Below are 24,862 nucleotides of genomic sequence, written 5' to 3'. Positions count from 1 at the left end.
CATTGTCCTGAGTTTCACTCGATGAAGAAATTCTCATTGATTAGCTCCAAAGTGAATTATTCCCGCAGAGCATGTAACTTTGTTATACGTTTGACAAAGCCCTGCACATTAATAAGAGCTTTGAAATGTTTACGCTTACAAGTAACATTTCAAACTCTCTAGTGTGGTGATATTACTAACCCTGATGCAGTCTGCTTTGGAGAGGAGCCGTGATTCCATTTAATATCCCCGTTATTTGACCCGCGTCTCTGTTGGTTCCACAGTTCGGTGATTCCCAGCAGTTGCGGCTGGTCCGTATTTTGCGCAGCACTGTCATGGTTCGAGTTGGTGGAGGATGGATGGCACTGGATGAATTTTTGGTGAAAAACGACCCTTGCAGAGGTAAGCGAAGAACCTGTTTCTTAGAAAATATTTCTAAATAGTTGTCTTTTCTCCTGTTACGTAGCTGTGTAATTATCCGGAGCCTTCCATCGCCACAATAATTGTAAAGTCACCAGATAGCACAAGAAGCTTTATTGGAACAGATCTCCTCAGTCATTTGGTTGTGTAAATAAAGGACGATCTGAAGAATATAGGAACTAAAGAAACCCCAAAACTGAGTGTTATGATCGCAAGACTTTTGGTATTTGGTAGTGTGCTTAAAGCCCCAACTTCTGGAGTCATGTGACATGTCAACTTCTATCATGTCATGTTAGCATTTTAATTTTCCTTTCAAAAGAAACAAACAAGTTGGTAGCTCGCCTGGATCCTGAGAAAAGCTTGAAATGGTCTGAGTGCACCTGAAGTTTCAAAAACTAGAAGGCAAATAAAAGGAATTCTGTGTTGTGTTTGTGTAAAATCGTATGATTTTTGAGCCCTTGGAAATAAGCTGTAAAACAGCATGAACCTTTTGGAAAGGGTCCTCAAGCAAAGCCAAACCTTGAGCATCAAAGAGTTAAAATTCTTTTTACTAGAAATTATTTGAATGGCCATTTTTTTTTCATACAGATTTGTTCCAAATGTTTATTTTCAGCAGAGTGGCAAAGCAAGAAAATATTTTGTTCTTGAGATCTTCACCTGTGTGGTATTATACAGGTTGGACCTCTCTCGTCCAGAAACATCCGTCGTCCAGAATGATTTGAGTTGGCCGGATGTCCTCTTTTCATGAGTGTGGCCAAGTTTCCCGTGGTCCTATAAAGCTTGTTTGCAGCCATAAGTCCTGGCGCTCAGTGTTCTGTGCTGTGATTTAGCTCTAATTGACCTCTAACAGCCCAGTAAGCAGTGGCAGGGTTGGTAAAGCTGCTAGACAATGCGGACCTCCTGTCGTCCAGAAAATTCTCTCGCTTGGAACCGGTCAGGTCCCAAGAGTGCCGGACTAGATGGAGTTCTACCTGTACAACTGTAACGTGCATTGGCAGTGGGGAACGCCCAAGAAAGCTGGACATTTCGTTTTCATTGTTTAAACCCCTCATTTTCATGTGTTGCCTGCACTCTTTGACGAAGGTCAAAAGTGGCTTGCGTGTGTTTTCCTTTGGGTTGCTGGCATGTGCCAGCTTTAGCACAGCTCCAGCCTTTGTGAACTTGTGTGTCTTTTGCAACAGTTGTCTGTGTGGATCCTGCTGTAAATGTGACTGTTACAAATGCAGTGTGCTGGTAGGCGACCGAACTTTTGGAGAAATACGATAAAACCTGTTCCAGCTCCACACAGCCGTAGGTAAAACCAGGTGTAAGAAGCCTCTAGACCATGGCTTCCCAAACTGGGTTGCGTAAAGAAATTCCAGGGGGGCGCGAAGCGACCCTGCCTCCCCCCCTCCTCCCCCATCAAGTTTTGCTGTCCCGCTCAGTTCCTTTATTTTTTTTTTCCAACAAGTTTTGCTGCTTTTTTTTTTTTTTTTTTTGGCAGCAGGGGCGTGAGGGTTTTTTCAAAAATCAAGAAGGGGGGCGTGATGCCAAAAAGTTTGGGAACCACTGCTCTAGACAGGAATACAGTCTCCCTTGCTGGTGAATGTGATTATGGAGAGCATAGCAAGTCGTCAGAAAGAAAACACACTTGCTGTATTTTTAAGGCCAGTGGTGCTGTTTCCAGAAGCTCTGCGTATGCCTAAAAAATTTCCTGCGAGATTCCAGTTACCAATTCTTCCTTTCCTGCCTCTCTCAAAAACCACCTGGCAGCGCCGCATAGGGTGAAGAAGAGCCGTCCTTCAGTTGTGCCTTACTTTCTTGATCAGTCTCTGCTTTCTCCTGCCGTGTCAGTTTCCTTGTATGTGTGTTTTCTTTATTCTAGTTCACCACCCTGGAAGTAAAATAAAGCGCTCTGATTCCAGCTCTTCGATTGCCAGCCAGTCTCCCATAGGTTGGCGTTACTTTTGCTTTACCCCTCTTGGCCACGCCCCCTCTCCCGTCGTCGAGAATGGCTTTGCTTCTTAACCCAGCCTGCCTGCCCCAGAACCGCTGCTGCCGTTGTGAATGCCGCAACACAGGGGGGGACTGCATCGTCTGTCCGTGTCGATTCTATCCAGAATATTCTGTACTTGAGAGATTTTAAAACCGGTTTTAACTCAGTCAACTCTCTGGGAAGTGAGTGGCAGGTCAGAGCCTGAAAAAAACCACACACGTGACGTGAGATGTGGTTTTCAAACTCAGATGCATGGTAGGGATGTTGAGTATCGGTTAATTGAATTAGTTGAGTAACCTCATGAATTCTTATCGGTTACTCGACTAGTGATAGTCCCCGGGGGCGGGGCTGGCAGCCAGTGCGCTCCAGCCTCACTCCGGAGGAGCTCCCTGCCGCTCCACACTGCTGCCTCTGTATCAGAGGTAGCAACATGGGGTGCCAGGCGGGAGCTGGTCTACAAGAGGAGCCAGTTTAAAAACCAGCTCCCCTCGCGAACCAGCTGCCTGTTGCCCTGCACTGCTACCTCTGATAAAGAGGCAGCAGTGCAAGGTGGTAGCAGCTCCTGTGTAGGGGACGTCTGAGCTCCTGGACCCGATACGAGCCGGAACTCAGCTGGGCTACCTGCCTGTGTGGCTCCTAATACACTTCAAATGCAGAACTGCAGCGGGGGTAGGTCCTGGACCCAGCGTGAGCCAGGACTGAGCCAAGCTGCCTGCCTGCTAAAAAAAATTGACTGGCAGTGTGGGAGGGAGAGGAAATGCATATGGTCTATAGCATTAACCTATAAGCTTTTGTTTATCGATTAATCGGTTAATCGACTACACTGTTACATCCCTAATTCATAGGTAGACGCGTTGTCCTTTCCATGTACCTGGCCTCCATATCCATGTTATCTAAACACCTCACAAGCTTAATATATTTACCTGTGAGGTACTGCAGTAGTCGTCCCCATGACAGATGGGAAACTGAGGCATATAGACAAAGGGAATTAACCAAAGTGTCACAGAGCATTTGTGGCTGAACTGACAACTGAACCCAGCTCTTCCAAGCCCAAAGCTAGTGCTCTACCCACTGGACCATCCTTCCTCTCTTCCTCTCTTCAGCTCTCCAAGCTTTTATTTCGGTTTATCCAAAGAGTTGTTGCAGGGTTTTTTTTAATAGAAACATTTGGAAACAAGGGAAATCTGTCCTTTTTTAGGCCTGAAAAACTGAACCATGTAACATACACCGTGGAAAAATTGGAGTCATTGGGTTTTTTTCCTCTGGATTTTGAAATGTTGCATCTGTGAGAATTTCTCCTGAATCAGTATTTTTGGTGGTAGAAAAAGGTCAGAGGTAGGATCAGGGCATCTTGATAAAGAAAAAGTCCATGTGGGCATGATGTGACTTTTGTTTGAAATGATTAAGATTAACCCAGTTCTTCAGTTTACATATTTATTTCTATAGTTAAAATAATCGGAGTTTCCACGCCAAGTCCTGGACACCCACATGCGATCGATCAGCGCCCGTTATTCCTTTTTAGACGATTCTAGATGTAAAAATAGCCTGTGTTGCTGGTACTTGAGGATGGAGTTACAAAAACGGATTCTACGGCGAGTGATGAAAACACTGACTTGTCTTGGGTTTAGTTTTCATGCAGCTGTGCAGAGAGTCAGCCTGGAAGCGAGTCTTGTAGCTCATGCGTAGCTATTCTGTTCAGACATTGAAGCAGCTGTGATGGAGGTGTACAGTGTACTCAGGCCAAATGCTGCCTGTCTTGAACTGAATTGTGCTGAGTGGTTTCTTCAGACCGTTTCAGGACATCTTCCTTTAATATTTTGTACTACAGTAGAGCCTAGACGTCCCTATTGAGATGAGGACCTCAGCATGCTAGGTGCTGTGCAAGACAACAATGATACCATCATGTCCTTAATCTAAATAGACAAGCTGAAGGAGAGGTTGGAAATAGAGACCCAGAGGGAACGTGACTTGCCCAAGGTCACACAGCAAGTCAGTGGCAGAGCTGGGAATAGAACCCAGATCTACAGTGGCGGAGAAAAACTGATGCAAGATGCACAACTCCAGCTACGTGAACTGCGTAGCTGGAGTCGACGGCTCTGGCGTTGATTTTCCGGGGGCAGCCCCACAGTGAGAGGTCGACAGGAGAAATGCTCCCGTCGACTTCCCTTGCTCCTTGCGACAGCAAGGTGCCAAAGGGAACGCCCTCAGCATTCGATTAACGGGTCTATACTAGACCCGCTAAATCGAACCTCAGAGGATTGATCACCAGTGTGTCAGTCCCCCAGTAATTGAAGATGTGCTCTGAGTCTCCCAGTCCTGTTCCACCTTACGTGATGGATTTGTGAAGGAAAATGTTGTGTTAAATCCATCCTCAAGTAGAATCCTAGAAGGGGAAGGTACCTCGAGATCATCTGGGCTATTCCCCGGCCCGCACGGCAGGGCCAAGTATTATCTAAACCCTCCCTGGCGGGCAGTTGTCTAACCTCGTCTTAAAAATCTCCAGTGCTAGAGGTTTCACTACCCCCTGGGAAGGTGGGAAGAATTTTGCAGAGGGTAAAGGATGTTCCCCCAAGATCAGATCTGATTCCCATTTATTGCATAGCTGCACGGCCAGCTCTGTGGAAGGTGAGCTGCTAATAAACCCAGGCCTCTTTGGAGTCAGTGTGCTTTTTGCCTTGGCACGTTACATTACTCTGTTGGGCGTTGTGTGCCGTCAGCTGGAGTGTTCCCTTTGTGTGCTAAAGGGATCTCTGTTGTGCTTCTCGCTTGTTCCTTTCAAATACAGGACCTTTGATAGTCATGGCTGTCCGCCTGGCAGAACAGGAAACCGCATCACACAGGGCAACTGCTGAGATGTATATCACTAAAAAAATATTGTTGTTGTTGTTTTTTTTTAAGAATAGTGCTGCTGCTTTAAGTGAGACTTCCCTTTTCGCCTTCTCTTCTCTTCCGGAGAGGGCAGTGCAGGGGGTGAGAGACCCCAGGGTGAAGGACAGCAGCCACTAACCAGCCTTCAACCGCTGGGATCCTCAGAAAGGGGAATGAGCCAAACCCAGCTGAGCGCATGAAATTTCCCACTGGAGTTCCCACGGATATTTTTTTTCAAACAATGAGGGTGATTAACCATTAGAACAATATACCCAGGCTAGTGGCGGATTCTCAGTTCAGCCACCTTTAGGTCAAGGCTGGGTGTGTCTCTAGGAATGACCTGCTCTCGTTCAAACAGGAATTAATACAGGGAGGTCCGATGGCCTGTGTTGTACCAGAGGTGAGAGTAGACCAGTGATGGGCTAGCGAGGGGCCCTCCTTCATTTCCGTGGCCACAGAACTATCATCACCAAGACGGTCTCCCGGGATGGGGCAGTTTTGCTCGTGGCGCTAGTTTACCTAGAATGTGCAGGAGGTGCCGATTGCCCCGTTGCAGCGCTGGGATTGGCTGCAGGGGGGTGCCCGGCTCTTGCCGTCAGTGCTGGGTGCTATCAGCCTGCACCTCCCTTCGCCGCCCTGGCTTTACGTGCAGGTCCCTGTAGCGAGACCAGTAGGAAAAACCCAACATGGCTGGAAAGCAGCGGAATCTGGCGACCCCGCGCGTGGGCAACAGCGAGCAAAATGTGTCGTGGGCTCCACGCAGAACCCCGACGGGCCACAGCTCTGGAGTTGACAATCACCGGGGTTCCTTCTGGCCTTAGTGATGTATACGTCTAGGGCAGCCAAAAAGAGCTCACGAGGTTCTGGTCCGCGGTACGTTGTATCTGCTAAGAGAGATGCCGTCGTGCCACGATATCCCATGCAGGGGAACGCCCCTCCCACGCCACGTGGCTCTGAGCCTGTCGGTGTTGGAAGGACATCAGCCAGCCAGCCGGAGTTTGTAGGAGAATTCGGGGGTCAGAGGCTGGAAGAATTGACTTGTGAAGAAAGGAATGACCAAAATAGGATCATTTTAACCAAATCTCGGCTCTACTAAGCAGGTACCTTGCTAGGCAGGTCTCTGCACCAAGGAGACAGGGGAGTTGGTTAGCGCGCAATGGAAAGGAGAAATTGTTTGTGAGTGAGTGAAACATTTAACTGTCCTTACTCACTACCGTCCCTTACCTGAAGCAGGGTAGGTCTGGTAGCTGTCGCGCAATGGAAAGGAGAAATCTAAAGGAGACGAGTGTCTGTATGGGGAACAAATTCTCAAGAACAAGGCTTGATAGGGTACATCTACACTTGCACCCTCTTTCGGTAGAGGATGCAAATGAAGACATTCGAAATTGCAAACGAAGCCGGGATTTAAATATCCCACGCTTCATTTCCATATTTGCGTTATGGCGCTATTTTGAAATAACAGATGCTGTTAAGACGCGATTATTTCAAGAGAAAACCCTTCTCTCGAAATAACCCGTATTCCTCATACAATGAGGTTTACTGGTTATTCTGAGAGAGAGGTTTTCTCCTGAAATAACCGTCTTAACAGCGTCTGTTATTTCAAAATAGCACCATAATGCGAATATGCAAATGAAGCGTGGGATATTTAAATCCCGGCATCATTTGCAGTTTGGAATGGCTTCGTTTGCATCTCTCTCTCAAAAGAGGGTGCAAGTGTGGACATACCCACAGAGAAAGAGTGTGTGTGTGTGTGTGTCAGTGTCAGTACGTCCCTTTATCCCAGCACAGTCTGGGGCTTCTGTCTGCCTCGTGCTGAATAGTTTTTGCTTCTGTCCCCCGTGGCTCGTTGCAGAAACCAGCATGACTGGGAAGCGGGGCTGCTGGCTTCCTGTAGGCTCTCCAATTGACTAACACCACTCTGCTTCTCCAGCTGCACGCTGACTGCTTTGCTGCGGGTGCTTTCAGCGCTAGGGGGAGGGCTGTCCCCGTCCCCGGGGATCTCGGAAGAAGGCTTCTGCCTGCCGCTGCCTCCGTGTCTGTGGAGTCTAACTCGTTGAATTGCTCCTCTGTCCTGTCAGGCTTCGTGCATGGCCTTGCTCCTACTGACATACTGAATTTTCTCTCTGTGGAGGTCTGGGGAGTTTCTCAGATAACAGCCTGTGCTGAGCTGCTCTCAAGGTGTAGAACTTGCATCGTTAGCTCATCGCTAGGTGCAGAGACACCCTTCCCTTCCTGGGACTTTCAGATCCAGATGTTCCATCTGTCCTCTGATACGAGGAGTTGTAGCTTGGAAAATTGGTCACACTCCACCAGGGATGTGAAGGGTCACCGGTGACCCCGTAAGCGTCCCCTTTACCGGGTAATGATTAACCGGTGCCCGGGAGCAGCCCGCCATAGGTGGAGGACTGGGGCGGGAGCCCCGCAAGGGGTCGGCAGAAGCCAGGAGCAGCAGCCCCGTGGGCCGGGCTGGATCAGTCCCCTGCCTGGGATCCCGCTTGATCAGTTAAACGTTAGGTGTAACCGCTTAACGGGATTTTACATCGCTGTGTGCTGGGTGGGAGAGCAGGGACGTGACCTTCGAGAGCAGCTCGACTCCGTATTTTCAAACCGTCCTAAGAATGTCGTCAGCCGCCGTGCTAATTTTAACTGGACTGGTATGATGGGCCCATGACATGCCTAATTCTGGCTGGACTCCGGGGTTCTCTCGGCCGTCCTGAGCCTTTACCAACCACTCAGCCGGAGAGCCAGCCGTCCCTGGTCGGTCAGAGCCGGCGCTTCCCAGACCCGGCAAGGACGCACGCTGATGCTGGCTGCCGTGTCTGGCTGGCTTCCCGGGGCTAAGCAGGACTCGGGGGCCATGCCTCGGGGACTTCCTTTTTTCAGCACCTGCTCTGTGTCCTCTTGCAGCACGCGGCAGGACCAACCTGGAGCTCCGAGAGAAGTTTATTTTACCCGAAGGAGCCTCGCAGGGAATGACGCCCTTCAGGTTGCGGGGGCGTCGGTCAAAACCCTCCTCCCGGGCGGCCTCCCCGACCCGATCCAGCTCCAGTGCCAGCCAGAGCAATCACAGCTGTGCGTCCGTGCCGTCCTCCCCAGCGACGCCCGCCAGCGGGGCCAAGGTGAGGCTGAGATCTCTGGCCGGGTTTTGCTTTGCTTTCCTGCTGCTCGCACCTACGCAGAACCCAGTCCGAGGAGAGCAGGGAGCTGAAGAATCGGGGGGAAGGGGTTTGGGGAGGGTTACTCAGAAAATACGCTAACGTGTGCGTCACTGACAGAGCCGGGTTTAAAGTGATACTTGATGCTGGGATAAACCCATTGGAGGCAGTGTCAATATTTGAAAATCATTCGTTCTACCAGTTTCTTCCCCTTTCGCCATGCACGGCGCACCGGCAGGTGAGTGATCGGGTGGGCCAAGAGGTTGTTTTTATGTTCTCATACCATAACTCTTGGGACCATTCCCCATTTCCCTGTCTACCACAAGACAGAATCCCCCCTGCTGTCAGTCCGTGTAATCGCAGACTCGTCTTGGACATCTCTGTTAACACGAGCAGCCTGGCACGAAGAGGACGTGGCTGCCTTTGTGTGTCTCCCTTTCACCACATTGCGCCAACGTACATTTTATTGTGTCGTCCGTTTCTTTTCGCATTTGTGTTTGTGTTTCCCATTTCGGATTCTTTTCTGTTCCATTTTCACTCACTTTCCACCTCTTCCCCCCCTTTCTCCCTCCCTTTCCTTTGGATTTTCCATTTCACAGACTCCACACCACTTCTCTCGCTGTTATGACAAACCCTGGTTGGTAAACAGTAAAGCTGTCACCCCTCACAGGGGCTTGGATAATTCCGACACCCACCTGCCCAGCACCGAGGTAGAGTATGGCTCTGCTAGTCGAAGGCCCTGTTGAAAAGAAGGAATGTGGCTGCTTCCTTTTTCGGTTTTAACGCTTTTCTGTCATTCTAGCAGCGCTTGTTAGCTCAGCTCACGCTAAGACTGTTGGCGTTTTTCAGTGGTTCCTAACTCGGATTAAAAAGACATTCATGCCAGAATGAAACTCCATGTGCAAGATGCCTGCAATCCGTTCCCCCCGTCCCTCTCTTTTGAGCGATTTTAAAATGGTAACTTATCAGATTGCAAAAAAGAATGGGACTTTTCCTGATTTGGGCCATTTTTTTAGCGTTCAAAAAAAGACCATCATGTAAAAGAGGACCTCTTAGTATTTAAAACAGAAATAAAATCACCGAGTTAGCACTTGAAAATCATCGACAGTGTATGCACAGTAACCCATTACTGTAGTTTTCACAGGTACGTACACCTGTCAACCTATTACAGCATATCTGATATGTCCTATAACATCCCACACTGATATGAGATCTCTACAATACTCGGACATAGCAGTGAATTCAGGCTGGGGGCTGTAGTTTCATCCTGAGCTTAGAACTTCCTAACCTCTGGGAATTGGTGCTTGTTAAGAATTTTAAAGTAGAGTTTGGCAATTTCACTTACCGGCAATTTGTGGTTTCTACTCTAAAATAGTTTGTGAAGTTTTGTTATCAGCAAGTCAGGTGTGATTTCTGAAATGTATAAAATGACCACGTGTCCCCATAAAAGAGGTGTTGGGAAGATACGGAACATTGGTTACAAAGTGCAAAAGCTGCAGCAATTCGCGAAGATGTAAAAAGAGGTCCCCTCGGAACCAAAACGTGCCAGAGAGAAATGCTTTTAGATGGAGCTACTCTCAACTTTGTTAAAGCTTCAGTCCTACTCTTTGGTCCTTTTCAAAGGCTTGTTCAGTGCTTTAAAACGCACTGATGAAACTTAACTGCTGTTTATTCACAGAGGCATTCCCCTTCCCTGACTTTTCCTTTGCTTCCTCTCCCTTTGCTGGAGCTTCACGAGACAGAAATTAAAATCTCTGCGGGAGTTTGGGGATCTCTCGCCAGCTGGTTGTTAGAAGATTTATTCCAGTCACCCTCTGACTATTTAAAAAGTCATTTCTTTTTATGGTGACGCGAACTGAAAGTTGCAAAAGGCTTTTCAGCAGTTGTTGGGTCAATCTGCCCATTGCTCTGTGAGAACATAGGAACGGCCAGACGGGGTCAGGCCAGAGGTCCATCTGGCCCAGTGTCCTGTCGGCCGACAGCAGCCAATGCCAGGTGCCCAGAGGGAGGGAACAGAACAGGGAATCTTCGAGCAATCCCTCTGCTGTCATCCATTCCCGGGCTCTGACAGAGGCTAGGGACACCACCCCTGGCTGATAGCCATTGAAGGACCTAACCTCCATGAATCTGTCTAGTTCGTTCTTGAACCCTGTTAAAGTCCTGGCCTTCACCACATCCTCTGGCGAGGAGTTCCATGGGCCAACCATGCTCTGTGTGAAGAAAAACTTCCTTTTGCTTGTTTTAACCCTGCTACCTATTCATTTCATGTGGTGACCCCTAGTTCTTATGTTATGGGAACAGGTAAATAACTTTTCGTGATTCACTTTTCCCACACCTGTCATGATTGTATAGACCTCATAGAACAATAGAGCTGGAAGAGACCTCAGAAGGTCATCAAGTCCAGCCCCCTGCTCTAGGCAGGACCAATCCCAGCTAAATCAACCCTATCCTAAACTAACCTCTATCCTATCCTCCCTCAGTCTCCGCTTTTCCAAGTTGAAAAGTCCCAGTCTTTTTAATCTCTCTTCATATGGGACCCGTTCCAAACCTCATGAGTTTTGTTGCCTTTTTCTGAACCTTTTCCAATGGCAAGATACCTTTTTCGAGATGAAGTGACCACATCTGTACGCAGTATTCGAGATGTGGTCGTGCCATGGTGTTATACAGAGGCAAGAAGATATTTTCTGTCTTATTCTCTATCCCTTTTTTAATGATTCCTAACATCCTATTTGCTTTTTTGACTGCCACTGCACACTGAGGCTACGTCTAGACTGCAAGCCTCTTTCGAAAGTATCTTAACAGTAACAAGTCACCAGTTTATCAGGTTTTTTCGAAAAAGCCTCTTTTGAAAAAGAGCATCTAGACAACAAGAAGATTTTTCAAAAAAGCGGCTCGCTTTTTCGAAAGAGAGTCTAGATACTTTCTTTCAAAAAAGCCCTATTTTCATGCAATAGCGCCTTTTTTTGAAAGATGACTTTAGAAAAAGGCGTTATTCCTCATAGAATGATGTTTACCGCCATTGACAAAACCGCCACGTTCTTTCGATTTACTGTTGACAGAACGGGGTGGTAGTCTAGACACAGGTACAGTTTTTTCGTAAAAGGCCACTTTTTTCTGAAAAAAACCTGTAGTCTAGACACACCCTGAGTGGATGTTTTCAGGGAACTATCCACAATGACGCCAAGATCTTTCTCTTGAGTAGTTGTATTTAAATTAGTCCCCATCATATTGTACGTCTAGTTGAGATTATTTTTTCGAATGTGCATTATTTATCAATGTTACATTTCGTTTGCCTTTTTGTTGTCCTATCACTTTGTTTGGTGAGATCTTTTTGAAGCTCTTCACAGTCTGCTTTGGTCTTAACTGTCTTGAGCAGTTTAGTATCATCTGCACATTTTGCCACCTCCCTGTTTACCCCTTTCTCCAGATCATTTACAAATAGGCTGAGTAGGGTTGGTCCCAGTACAGACCCTTGGGGGACCCTCTCCACTCTGAAAACGTAACGTTTATTCCTACCTCTTGTTTCCTGTCTGTTAACCAGTTACCAGTCCATGAAAGGACCTTCCCTCTTTTCCCATGACAACTTACTTTACTTAAGAGCCCTTGGTGAGGGACCTTGTCAAAGACTTTCTGGAAATCTAAGTACCCTATATCCACTGGATCCCCTTTGTCTGCATGTTTGTTGACCCCCTCAAAGAACTCTAGCAGATTAGTAAGGCATGATTTCCCTTTACAGAAACCATATTGACTTTTCCCCAACAAATTACAGGCAGTCCCCCGGTTACGTACAAGATAGGGACTGTAGGTTTGTTCTTAAGTTGAATTTGTACGTAAGTCGGAACTGGCTCCAGATTCAGCCGCTGCTGCTGAAACTGACCAGGGGCTGACTACAGGAAGCCCGAGGCAGAGTTGCTCTGCCCCCAGGTTCCTGGAATCAGCCACTGATCAGTTTCAACAGCGGCTGAATCTGGAGCCTGGGACAGAACAGCTGGGGCGCTGCCAGGTAGGTCCCCCCAGGACCCCAGCACCCCAGCTGCTCTACCCCAGCCGTCCACAACAAAAGCCTGGTCTGCTGGGGGGGGGAGGCGGGGGCGCACTAGCTGCGGCCCCCCCCAGCAGACCAGGGAGACCCGGAGCAAAGCCGCGGGGGCGGCGGGGTCCCGCGCCTCTGCGGCTTTGCCCGGGTCTCCCTGGTCCGCTGGGGGGGGGGTCCCCAGCAGACCAGGGACACCCGGAGCAAAGCCTTGGAGGCGGCGGGGTTCTGCGCCTCTGCAGCTTTGCTCCGGGTGTCCCTGGTCTGCTCGGGGTGTCCCTGGTCTGCTGGGAGGGGTCCCCAGCAGACCAGGGACACCCCGAGCAAAGCCGCAGAGGCGCGGGACCCTGCCGCCTCCAAGGCTTTGCTGCGGGTGTTGATAAATGTTGATAAATGTTAAGTCGTGCACTTTGGAGAACATAATCCCACCAATACATATAGAATAATCTAAATTAGCTGTTACCACTCAAGAAAGATCATTGTGGATAGTTCTCCAGAAACTTCCACCCCATCTGCAGCGGCAGTCCGAAAAGCAAACAGAATGTTAGGAATCCTTAAGAAAGGGGAAGATAATAAGGCAGAAAATATCACATTGACTCTATATAAACCCATGGGACGGCCACATCTTGAATACTGCACACAGATCTGGCCACCCCATCTCAAAAAAGATACCTTGGCATTGGAAAAGCTTCAGAAAAGGGCAACAAAAATGAGGAGGGGTTTGGAGCAGCTGCCATGTGAGGAGAGATTAATAAGACTGGGACTTTTCAGCTTGGAAAAGAGACCGCTAAGGGCGGTTTATGACCGATATAAAATTGTGACTACTGTTGAGAAGGTAAATAAGGACATGTTTTATTTATTCCTTCCCATAACACAAGTACTAGGGATCACCAAATTAATAGGCAGCAAGTTTCAAACCAACCAAAGGAAGTATTTCTTCACACAACACACAGTCAACCTGTGGAACTCATTGCTGGAGGATGTTGTGAAGGCCAAGACTATAACAGGATTCCAAAAGGAGCTAAACAAGCTCATGGAGGTTAGGTCCAACAGTGGCTATTGGGCCTGAGGGAGTCCCTAGCCTCTGTTTGTCAGAAGCTGGGATTGGGTGACAGGGGAGGGATCAATTAGTGATTCCCTGTTTTGTTCATTTGCTCTGGTGTTGACCGCTATCAGAAGGCAGGATACTGGGCTAGAGAGACCATTGATCTGACCCAGTGTGGCTGTTTTTATGCAAAATGCCACAATCCCAGCACCTGTGGGATTGGATATAACACCGGGTGGCTGTTTTCCTGTAATTATTTTATGTTTTCCTAAAACCAACATTTGGCTTTTTAGAAACTCGGAGCTACTCCTTCCAGTTGCACTCAGGTGTCCTCTCTCCACTGGAGGTGTTATTCTCACTTGCCATTACGCTTTCTTTGCTTTCCTCTTTCTGTGGCAGAAAAGCAACAGTGGGGGAAAAGCTTTGTGTTGTGTTGCTTCCTCTAGTGTGTGTCTGCAACATGGTAAAGGTCACAGAACACGCTGACAGAAAACAGGGCGCGAGCAGCCTACAAAGCTTTCCGTTGTGGTGGAGACTTTCGGCACTGCGTTTCCTGTGTCCAGTCACCACGAACGCGAAACAAACGTCTTGGATTTTTATATATATATATTTAAAATTCTCTTTATTGTTGGTTGTCTGTCCCAATGTATGCACATTAACCTGAAATCCCTTGGCCAGATTAAGTCACTTGGAGCTGAAATTTGGCACTTTCGCCCAGAAGAAAACAAATGTATTTTCAACCAAACATAATTAATCTTTCAAATTTTTCTGGGCTTTTTAAATACTAAAAATTTCCTAGGATTTCATGTGACTTTGTATGTGGCTTTTAGACCCAGAGCAGTACATGGTCCTTAAGACGAACCACATATTTCGAGTATTTTAAAAGGGATCGATCTAGATATAAAATGGATCAAACTAAACAAAATAATGAACCGTGGGTGTAGAGGGATGTGGCTGCCGGAAAAAGCACGACCCCGAATGCATAAAGCCACCTCCGGGATGAATATTTTCAGGAACTAGGGTTTTGTGCCAATAAAACAATGGCTGTGTGTTCGCCTGGACCTTTACGATGGTGGTGGTATTTATATATTGGAATCCTGTTGGCGAGATCAGCCTCTGATATTAACCCCTCACAAAGCAAATTATAGCATCACGTCTAAACACCTCTCCGTACCTTCTGTATTCCAAGGTGACGCCGTCTACAGGCAGCAAGCTGAAGCGACCGACTTTTCACTCAAGCCGCACTTCTCTTGCTGGCGATACCAGCAACAGTTCCTCTCCCGTCTCGACAGGTGCCAAAACCAATCGGGCTGGTAAGTCGACTGTACCCTAAGCGTTCCCTCCTTTCGGCGCTGCCTCTGGGTTCCGGTCGAGAGAGGCTGCGATTCTGACCCTCGGAAATCGATTAGGATGAACTGAAGGGTGTTGGTAGACAGGCTGGGCTGTGGATCTATGGATTTGTAGTCGGATGCTTCAGTGACGGCCAGGACCCTGGGTGGCTGGGGGTGCATTTTAAGAAGGGTTTCCCTTAAACTGTGTTCAGAATAAAAGCCGTTGTCCCAGGACCTGGGGCTTCCAGCTGTTGCCACTGCGGCAGGGGCGGCGGCCGGAGTCCTGAGCTCTTTAAATTGCCGCCGGAGCGCTGCATTGCTCGCTCCAGGCGGCTCTGACAGTTGTCTGGGGGGCACAGTGCGCTCTGGGCAGCACGGAGGACTGGCTGCCCCCAGCCACGCCCCTTCCACTAAAGACTCTGCCCCTTCAAGGGATGCAAAGCTGCCCCCCCCCCAACCTCGTGGGGCTTGCGTTGCTTGGCAAGTCAGTGGACACCCCCCTGTTCATACCACAGACCCTCTGTCTCCCAGAGCCTGGAGTGAGAACAGCCACAAACAAGCTGTGAAATGATCCTGTGAATCGGAGAGTTTGGGGGGAAGTTGCAGCCATGGTTGCCATAGAGCGACCGGCGATCCTGGCTTTATTGCACCCCCTTCTACTAACACTGCTGCTGGCGTTGGCTCTGCAAACGGGGGCAGGCCTGTAGGGAGGTGGGGATCCAGGCGCTAAGGGTTCGAACGGGGAGGTGTTTCAGTGTGTCACAAATACCTGGCTTTAATTTCAGATCCTAAAAAAACAGCCAGTCGTCCCACGAGTCGGGCCGGGAGCCGGGCCGGGAGCCGGGCCAGCAGCCGGCGGGGAAGCGATGCCTCCGATTTTGACCTTCTAGAAACTCAGTCTGCCTGTTCGGACACTTCAGAAAGCAGCACAGCGGGGGGTCAGGGCGGCGCACGACGGGGGTTGGCAAAACCTTCCAAAATCCCAACCATATCCAAGAAAACTACCACTGCCCCCCCCAAAACGCCAGGCCCCAAGAGATAATACTGTACCACACCCCCTCAAGAAACAAAACCAACCTGTGTCCAATTTTTAACCCTGCTGCGTACATTGGATGTATATTTATTCTAAACGGGAAAAAATTATATTGTTAAAAGTGTAAAAGAATAAGTGTGTTATGAAGCTGCCTTATTTGGGATTTTTTTTTTCTTTTTTTTTTCTTTTTTTGTAAGTTACTATTTTCATGTGAATATTTATGTAGATACAATTTGCCTCTGGATCACCCCGTTTCACAGTGGGGCCCAGCAAACTGAAATGTGAGGGAGAGAGAGCAAAATAGGTCAAGATGTGAAAGTGTAAAAAAAGAAAAAAAATAAGAAAAAAATTATAAATAGGATTTCTGCGCGGTGCAGGGTGCGAACCTGCTTTATCTTTTAGGATTGTTTCCTAAATGCATCTTTATAAACTTGACTTGCTGTCTCAGCAAGATAAATTATATGTAAAAAAAACAAACAAAAAAAATCCACCCTGAATCCTACAGTGTTCAAGGAACTCTTTTTTGTAAATCATGGATACCTCAAACAGAGAAACATGAGGTATGGGGATTTGGGGCTTCAGCTTCCGTTTTTTAAAGGTTATGTGATTTTACCTGAAGCAATTGAAGTTTGTTTGAATTAATACAATTTGCACATGCTACGGGCAAGGGGTTCGTTACAAATGGTGTCTTTAAAATACTGTCCCAGCGCTTACGCTTGGAAAGAGCAGATCCGAGCGGCGGTTTGGGGGGAGCGGGCTTTAAAAGCTGTCCAGAATCAGGCCCGGGATTGAAACATCGCAAGGCGCCCTGGAGAAAGGTGGGACCAAAATGTGTTTCCATCACTTCCAGTTCCACAATTCAGAAGATTCTTCGGAATGGCCGCCCGTTTGGTTCGCATCAGAGACTGACTCACTCTGGCGATTACAGAATTGCTACTTCTCTGCGCCTCTTTTCCTATTTATTATTTGACTGGTCATTCCACTTCGAGCCATGCTGAGATGGTCATCACCTCTGCTCCTAGAAAAAACCTGGGACTTATGTGCACAGCGGCTTGTCCTTTCAATGAGTCTCACCAGCACACTTGCTTAACGAGTCCTGTCTCGCTTTTGTACGCGACTTTACTTTGTGATAAAATCAACCGACCAAGTGACCACGAGGGCGGGCGTGGGGTGGGGCCAGCTGGACTTCCTGTATTTATTAAACATTGTTCTTCTTCAGCTCTGACCACGTCGCTGTGTGATTCTCTCAATTGGTTTAATTGAGGCAGAAACAGAAGCTCTACCAATGAACTGTTTCAGACAGTTTCTTTTTGTATTAAAATTGCTTGCAGTAAGAACAGTCTCGCTGCTTCTTTTATTCCACGGGGCTGGCTTTACAAACATGCCCATTGAAGGTTAAACTGGGTCTTGCAAAGGAAAAGCAGAAGTGGCTGGATAAAAAGGTGTTGTGAAGGCAGCCAAAGATGCCTTAGAAAGAGAACATGTCAAAGATCTGCCTCGAGTTGAGGGTTTACCCATCTTTTATTCCGATTCTTGTGCCGTCAAGGCATTTCACAATCACGAGACATCAGAACTCGACTACTGAATCCTCGGGGTGCTATCAAATGACTAGAGATCACTGCAGAGACCTCTGCACGTTATGAATTCACGCCGCCACCCCCCGCACCTCTGCTCTGTGCTGCTAAGAGTTTCTAGGTGAACACCCGGTGAAATGTATTACACTAATAGCCTGGCGCGACCCGTAGTCTGGATACCTCCGGGAAGGCCCATGTGTAAGAGGAATGAGCATCTCGCTGGCCAGGTAGGGAGATGTTTGATGTTTTGGGCTTTTGAATCTTTGCAAAACACAGGATTGAGATGCTTTGGTTTTTTCTCTCCTGCTAGAATGTATTTGTCTATCCAGGGCAGCATGCTAATACAGGTTGAACCTCTGAGCTGGTAGTCTCTGGCCTGGCTGGATTTGAGTTTGCTGGATGTCCATTTGTCCTGGGTGCGGCCACGTTTCCCACAGTTCCATAAAGTTCCCCTAGGCCAGGCTGGAACCCGCCCCGCCACCTTACTCTCAGGGCCTCCTTTATCATGCCTCTATCTTTGCAGCCACCAGTGCTCTGTGCTGTGATGTAGCTTGAATTTACCCCTCGATATCTTCTAAGAGCCCACTAAGCAGAGGCTGGCCACGCTGCTAGACAATATTGACCTCCCGTGGTCCTGCAAATTCTCTGCTTCGGCACCAGTCAGGTCCCCAGGGTTCCACCTGTCCCATCTACTGTCCCATGCAACGGTGGGTTCCTCTCTGGCACAATACGTCAGGGTGAGCAGCTGTTCAAGATTCAGGCTAATGGGAGCTGTAGAAAGGAAAAGCTTGGAGGGAATTGGCCAGCAGCATGGAGCACATCGAATCCTAGGGCTGGAAGAGACCTCAGGAGCCATCGAGTCCAGCCCCTGCCCAAAGCAGGACCAATCCCAACTCAACCATCCAAACCAGGGCTTTGTCAAGCCGGGACTTTAAACCTCTAGGGATGGAGATTCCACCCCCTCCCCAGGTCTGGAATCCCTACGGTTACATACCTGACTCAGCCCAGCCCTGCTCCGGTGTCAGAGCTGCATGTGGGCGTTCGGTGGGCGATCGATGTGTGAGCGTAACACGCCTGCCATTGCCAGAGGTCCACCCGGCCCATACGGCTGCATGTGACCAGCGGAAAGAGTGCAATTTCTATCCTGCTTTAGGATATATTGGATAAATCACTCTACCCCAAGCTGGGCAAAGTCAGTACTAGCCCTAGAGGGACCAGGCAGTAAAAATCTAGATCTGGTTGGCTTGGAAAAACAACCCCTCCCCCCTTCCCATCACATTCCCCCTTCCTGCATCTGCACTGCAGGGAGAAAACATGTAAGAGGCGTGTGAGGCTGCTCCATACCTGGGAATGAACTAACGCCGGGGATCAACGGGGCCCTAGAAACCCAAACTCCACCCCTAACCCCAATTTCCACCTGGCAGGAGCTCGGTGAACACAACTCCAAACTCGTCACGGCTGTTAACCCTGAAGTGACTTCCTGCATCGCCCCTCCAAGCTTTCCACTTCGTGTAATTCCTGCTTTCCCAAGGCTCTGGCTTGTTTCCTGAGCAGGCTGGCATCATTTCAGCTCCAGCTACGCTGTAGCCTTCTTCCGGAAAAGCTTATGCAAATGAAGCCCAGTGTGGCATATCGCCACACTTCATTTGTATAATTAATTAGCAGCTGCTTTTGTGCAAAAAGGAGCCGTGTAGACGGCTGCTTTTTGTGCAAACACCCCTCTTGTGCAAGAGCCGTTCCTCACTTTTTCAGAAAGAACTGCTCTTGCACGAGGGGTTGTTGCACAAAAAGGAGCCGTCTACACAGCTTCTTTTTGCGCAAAAGCGGCTGCTCATTAATCATGCAAATGAAGCGCAGCGATATTCCATGCCGTGCTTCATTTGCCTAAGCTTTTCCAGAAGAAGGCTACAGTGTAGCCGTAGCCGAATTCCTTTCCTCCAAGTCTTCCTTTCCTCCCTCTTCTACCGAATCTCCCACAACAGTCCTGCGGGATTTCCATGGATTTAGAGGGTAAGGAGAAGGGCCGTGCTTCTCAGAACGTCTCTCGGATGCTGCTGTCACAAAAGTGCTCAGGCACCAGGTCCCTTCCCCAACCTTGTCTCCAGCAGTGAATGCTGCCTTTAATGCCTGACAGGCGCATTTGGTTCCTATTGTCCAATCTTATCCCAAGGGCTGTCAGGGCTAGAGAGTTGTTCTAGACCAGTGTGTCTCTACCAGTGGTCCAAGTACCCTTAGGGGTACCTGAGAGAAGTCTGGAGGGTCCGTCAACACAACTGAAATTTGGAGAAAACTGAATTTTTGTTGTAAGTTTTACAGCCCTTTATTATTTTTCTCCTTTTTACACTAAAAAAGTCATCACCTGCTTGGCTACGATTAAGCTGTTGAAACACGTGTTGCAATGGTAGGGAAAAAATGGTGTGTCTGAAAACTGTAGGTACTGGGGGTACTTACCTTTTTCTTTTAATGGGGTACTTTATAAAAAAAAGGTTGAGAAACACTGTTCTAGATGAAGATAGGGTGTAAATGTCACGTGCAGAAGTTAATTCTGCTTTTGGCGCTGTCTCCTCAGCAGGAAGTTGAAGAACGTTCTCCCTTCGACTTTGTGAAATGAGGGTTACAGGAATGGGAGTAAGAAGTTGTCCACCTCGACATTATTTTGAAATAACGGCTTGCTGTGTAGACACACTGTTTGGAATAACACTGCTGTGTAGACAAACCCTTAGGCTCTGTCTACACTAGTGGCTTCTTGCCCGAATAATATGCAAATGAGGCTAAGCGTGGAATATCGCCGAGCCTCATTTGCATACCTAATGAGCCACCATTTTTTTCAGAAGAGGCTCTTGTGCGAGAAGGAGTGTCTACACGGCCCCTTCTCGCGCAAGAAAAACCCTCTTGTGCAATGCCGTTACACCTATTACTTTTCAGGAAGAACGGCATTGCCCAAGAGGGTTTTTCTTGCACGAGAAGGGGGAGTGTAGACGCTCCTTGCGCAAGAGCCTCTTCTGAAAAACATGGTGGCTCATTAGGTATGCAAATGAGGCTCGGCGATATTCCATGCTTAGCCTCATTTGCATATTATTCGGGCAAGAAGCCGCGAGTGTAGACATAGCCCTGGAGCCTAACAAAAATATACAGGATCATGAGCTTTTGTGGACAAGCTGCACTTCATCAGATGAGTTGGAGTGGAAATAACAGACACCAAGATATGACAGCAAAAGAAGTACCGGTCATTTGTAGGACCCCTGTTAATGAAGTGGGCCGGAAATGTCCCATTCATAGCTTTTGATGTGAAAACTTGGATGTCCAAGGTAGGGGAAATTGTCTTTGTAGTGGGTTAACCAGGAATTTTCCCTATGACAACCACCTGGTAGAACTGAAAAGCATTGCTTATAGTTTAATAATCTTATCTACGCCTTCTCTCCCTCTTTTTAGCACTACATTATATATAGATATAGGTAAATCACTTTTCTGTTCTTAGGTTGCTGTCTTGCACTAATAAATAACATATTTTGAGTCAACCCCAAATTCCAAAAGCTTTAAAACTTTCTGCAAACTTGTCTCCCCCCCCCCCCCCCGAATTATTTCCGGGGGGGGGGCGACTTCCTGACATCATAAACTTCAGTGTTTCAAAGTAGTTCTGAGGTTTTAAATAAAACAAGAATATTTTATACCAAAACCCATTTTGAATTAAAAGAAGTTTTTTCGCTTTCGAACGGGCGCAATAAACGATGTGGCAGGTTTTTTGAGGGGGAAGCGACTGGCAGGAAGGTGATCTAAAGCCCCATTGCTGTAAGCACAGAGCGGTGGAAAAGGCCTAAGGCTAGTGACCTGCTAGCCCGCTGGCCGGGTGCCCGTGGCCTGGGTGCAGTAGCCCGTGGCTGTGAGGCGAATACACCGATTCACACGGGTCCGGTGGACAGCGGCTGCCTCTACCCGCAGAGCCAGGAGAGGGCAGCGGCGGTTCCCAACCAGCCCAGCCCAACTTCTCCCCGAGTCCAGGAAAGTCCCCCCGCGCGGGGTCTGCCATCCGGGGAGCGGAGCGGAGAAATCTGGGGCCCAAACGGGCTTTTTCAGTCATTCCCGCGGGGCTGCTGCCTAAGTGGGAGGCGGGGGAAGCCGGGTCCCCGAGCATGGCCCCGACGGCTCGCTGGGAACCCCGCTTTCCGCCTGCTGGGCCCAGCTCAGCCCCGGCTGCGCCCGCAGAACCGCCGGCCTCTGCGCCCCTTCTCCAGCGAGTGGAGCGCGCAAGAGCCGGCACCAGGGAGGGCAGAGCCGGAGCGCAGCCCGGCGGGGGGGCTATGGAGGGGGCGCTGCGAGGCGCTAGTTAGCTGGGTCTTTCCAGTGCCCCGGGCACGCTCCTGCCCAGCGCTTTGGCGAGCTGCGCGGATGCGCAGCGCTTTGCTCCTCTCCCCGAGCGCTCCGCCGCAGGTCGCCCGGCCGGGGCCCCAGCAGCCCACGGGGGCAGGGCGAGGCGGACTTTGCGGGACAGACACGTGCCCCGGGGCCTGGCGAGGGCTAGAGCGCACACCCAGCCGCGGCTCCGCGCTTAAAGCCCAGGGCGGTGGGGGGGTCGGGCCAGCCCCGCGTCCCGAGCCTGGCGCGGAGAGCCCGAGCCCGAGCCCGCAACTGCTCCGGGTTTCCACGTCCCGTACCTGGCGCTCGCCTGCCGAGTTCCCCGCCCCCGTGCCCAGGCGCGCCGGCCGATGGGCGGCTGGTGAGGCGGAGCGCAGCCCGTGCGCCCCCGGGAGCGCAGCGCAGGGGCCCGGCCGGCCGAGGCGATGCGGCTGCTCGGCGGGGCCCTGCTCTGGCTCCTGGGTCTCCTGTCCGAGCTGGGCAGCAGCAGCTTCCTCCGGGGCCATCTCCACGGCTCCAGCTTCCTGCAGCGCCGGCTGAGCGGCCGGGAGAAGCGGGAGATGCAGCGGGAGATCCTGTCCATCCTGGGGCTGCCGGGCAGACCCCGGCCCAAGGCCTCTGCCGGGGGGAAGCTGCCCTCCTCCGCCCCGCTCTTCATGCTGGACCTTTACCACGCCATGGCCCGGGAGGAGGAGGACGATCCGGGCGTGGGCTGGGCCCGGGGGGTCTCCCGGCCCGTGCTGACCAGTCTGAGCGTCCAGACGCCTCCCTTGGGAAGGGTCATCAACGGGGCGGACACGGTGATGAGCTTCGTCAACGTGGGTAAGTGGCGAGAGGAGGCCCCGGTTTGCTCGGGGGACTGTCCCCTCTCCCCTGGGGCCACCAGGAGGGGCCTTGGAGTGGGCCTCTTTCTGGGCCAGGCACCACTCCACAGACCCAGAGGGGCCCGAGCAGCCCATCTCCAGCTGTATCCAAATGCCCCCTGCAGAGCTGGGCACAGCTGCCTCCTTCCCCCAGGCACTGCCCCTTTGACTCTGGGGTCAGGGCATAAAACACTCGGGGGCTGGAGAATCCCCCAGGCTGCTCCCACTACCTTGAAATTAGAGACCTGGCCTGGCCCATGGGCCTTGCTCTCTGCCCTCTTCCCCCAGCGTCTCACTTCCCTGGGTTTCACATGTTCAGTGATTCCCCTCCCCCTGGAATCATTAACAAGTCTTGGGGTCTCTGTGTTGGGCCTGGCTCCAGCCCTGGGTTTTGGGGCTTGGTCCCGGCTGCCGGTGAATTCCGTTCCCGCGAGCTACACTAGACGCACTGGCTGCTTTTTTTCTGCGCTTCAGGTCTGGGGCAGGGATGTTACCCTGCGGGTGTCCAACCAATCGAGCGAGTGGTCGATAGAATTTGAGTCAACAGGCCGCCCAGCTCATGCCGGGAGCGGGACCAAACCCGCTGCGGCTCTGCAGTGTATAAGGTGGTAGGAGCTGGGCAGCCCCCCTGGCTCCTACCGCGTCTGTGAAGCCGCTGGATGTTTGTGAACTCAAAGATGATGTAATATGGAGATGTCAGATCTGTCCTCAGACCGTTGCCTGGGCTGTTGCCTGCTTCCCGTCTTACGTGACTATGCACGAACATATGGCCTAGTGCAAGGGTGGGCAAATACCAGCCCGTGATTTGCCAGGGTTCGCTCCTGGGAGGCCACCACCGCGATAGTTACCTGCACTCCACAGGTACAGGCACTTCCAGCGCCTGTTGGCTACAGCTCGTCATTTCTGGCCACCAGGAGCTGCAAACGCCTGTATCTGCGAAGGTGCAGGTAAATATAATAGCAGTGCACTAGGGCTAACCCTGGGGAACCATCCCCATTTTATTGCTCACCTTGGGCCTAGTGGCTGGAGCACTGGACTGGAAAGATGTGTCTTCCCTGCTCTTCACTGGCCAGCTGGGTGACCTTAGGCAAGTCACTGCCCGACTCTGTGCCTCAGTTTCCCCATCTGTGAAATGGGATCAGTGATTTCCAGGAAACTTGGAAATGGCAGCAGTGCTTAACGACTTCTTTGTTTCAGTGTTTGTGGAATGCCAGTGGGAAGGGGGTAGGGTTAGAAATTAAAATACAAAAGGAAGACAAGTTAAAAATTACTCAGAAAAGTTAGATGTCTGCAAGTCACCAGGGCCTGATGAAATGCATTCTAGACTACACAAGGGGCTGATAGAGGAGGTATCTGCGCCTTTAGCTATCTTTGAAAAGTCATGGAAGTCGGGAGAGATTCCAGAAGGCTGGAAAAGGGCAAACATAATGCCCATCGATAAACAGGGAAATAAGAACAATCCAGGAAACTACAGACCAGTCAGTTTAACTTCTGTGCCATGGAAGATAATGGAGGAAGTAATTAAGGAAATCATCTGCAAACATCTGGAAGAAATTAAGATGACAGGTAACAGCCAGCATAGATTTGTAAAGAACAAATCATGTCAAACTAATCTGCTAGGTTTCTTTGATAGGATAACAAGCCTAGTGGATAAGGGAGACATGGCGGGCAAGGTTTACCTAGACTTTAGTGAAGTATTTGATACAGTCTCGTATGACCTTACTAATAAATTAGGGAAAAAATCTAGATGGGGCTACTGTAAGATTGGTTGTCCAGCCAGTTATGTACCCTTCTCAGAGAGTAGTTATTAATGGTTCACAATCCTGCTGGAAGGGCATAACAAGTGGGGTTCCACAGGGGTCTGTTTTGGGACCGGTTCTGTTCAATGTCTTCATCAATGATTTAGATATTGGCATAGAGAGGACGCTTATAAAGTCTGCAGATGATGCCAAATGATTAGGGGGCTGGAGCATATGACTTATGAGGAGAGGCTGGGGGACTTGGGTCTGTTTAGTCTGCAGAAGAGAAGAGCGAGGGGGGATTTGAGAGCAGCCTTCAACTTCCTGAAGGGAGGTTCCAAAGAGGATGGAGAGAGGCTGTTCTCAGCAGTGACATATGGCAGAACAAGGAGCAATGGTCTCAAGTTGTGGTGGGAGAGGTCCAGGTTGGATATTAGGAAAAACTATTTCACTAGGAGGGTGGTGAAGCACTGGAATGGGTTATCTAGGGAAGT

The 24,862-nt window shown here is 49.7% G+C and overlaps 2 protein-coding genes across 26 annotated transcripts in view; both read left to right on the top strand.

The window, feature by feature from the left end:
• MACF1 (microtubule actin crosslinking factor 1) overlaps positions 1-17,064 on the top strand; it is a 299,184-nt gene extending 282,120 nt beyond the window's left edge. For 13 of the 25 annotated variants that reach the window (XM_075908723.2, XM_075908715.2, XM_075908714.2 and 10 more), the window contains 6 exons: positions 264-381; positions 2,264-2,332; positions 8,150-8,361; positions 8,997-9,107; positions 14,665-14,788; positions 15,592-17,064. In XM_075908723.2, the coding sequence (XP_075764838.2) occupies positions 264-381; positions 2,264-2,332; positions 8,150-8,361; positions 8,997-9,107; positions 14,665-14,788; positions 15,592-15,848 (891 nt within the window). In that variant the 3' untranslated portion in view covers positions 15,849-17,064. The remainder of the gene's footprint in view (positions 1-263; positions 382-2,263; positions 2,333-8,149; positions 8,362-8,996; positions 9,108-14,664; positions 14,789-15,591) is intronic. The other 12 variants (XM_075908729.2, XM_075908727.2, XM_075908730.2 and 9 more) reach the window with 3 other exon arrangements.
• A 3,900-nt stretch (positions 17,065-20,964) lies between these two features.
• The window catches only part of LOC102461383 (bone morphogenetic protein 8B), a 44,952-nt gene continuing 41,054 nt past the window's right edge, over positions 20,965-24,862 (top strand). Inside the window, exon 1 of the mRNA XM_075908734.2 lies at positions 20,965-22,588. Coding sequence (XP_075764849.2) covers positions 22,192-22,588 — 397 coding nt within the window. The 5' untranslated portion in view covers positions 20,965-22,191. The remainder of the gene's footprint in view (positions 22,589-24,862) is intronic.

The sequence above is a fragment of the Pelodiscus sinensis genome, chromosome 26 (assembly GCF_052426305.1).
Source record: "Pelodiscus sinensis isolate ZL-2025 chromosome 26, ASM5242630v1, whole genome shotgun sequence".
In the NCBI taxonomy this organism is placed as follows: Eukaryota; Metazoa; Chordata; order Testudines; family Trionychidae; genus Pelodiscus; species Pelodiscus sinensis.
The sequence above is the reverse complement of the archived record's forward strand: the minus strand, read 5'-3'. Positions and strand labels throughout refer to the sequence as shown.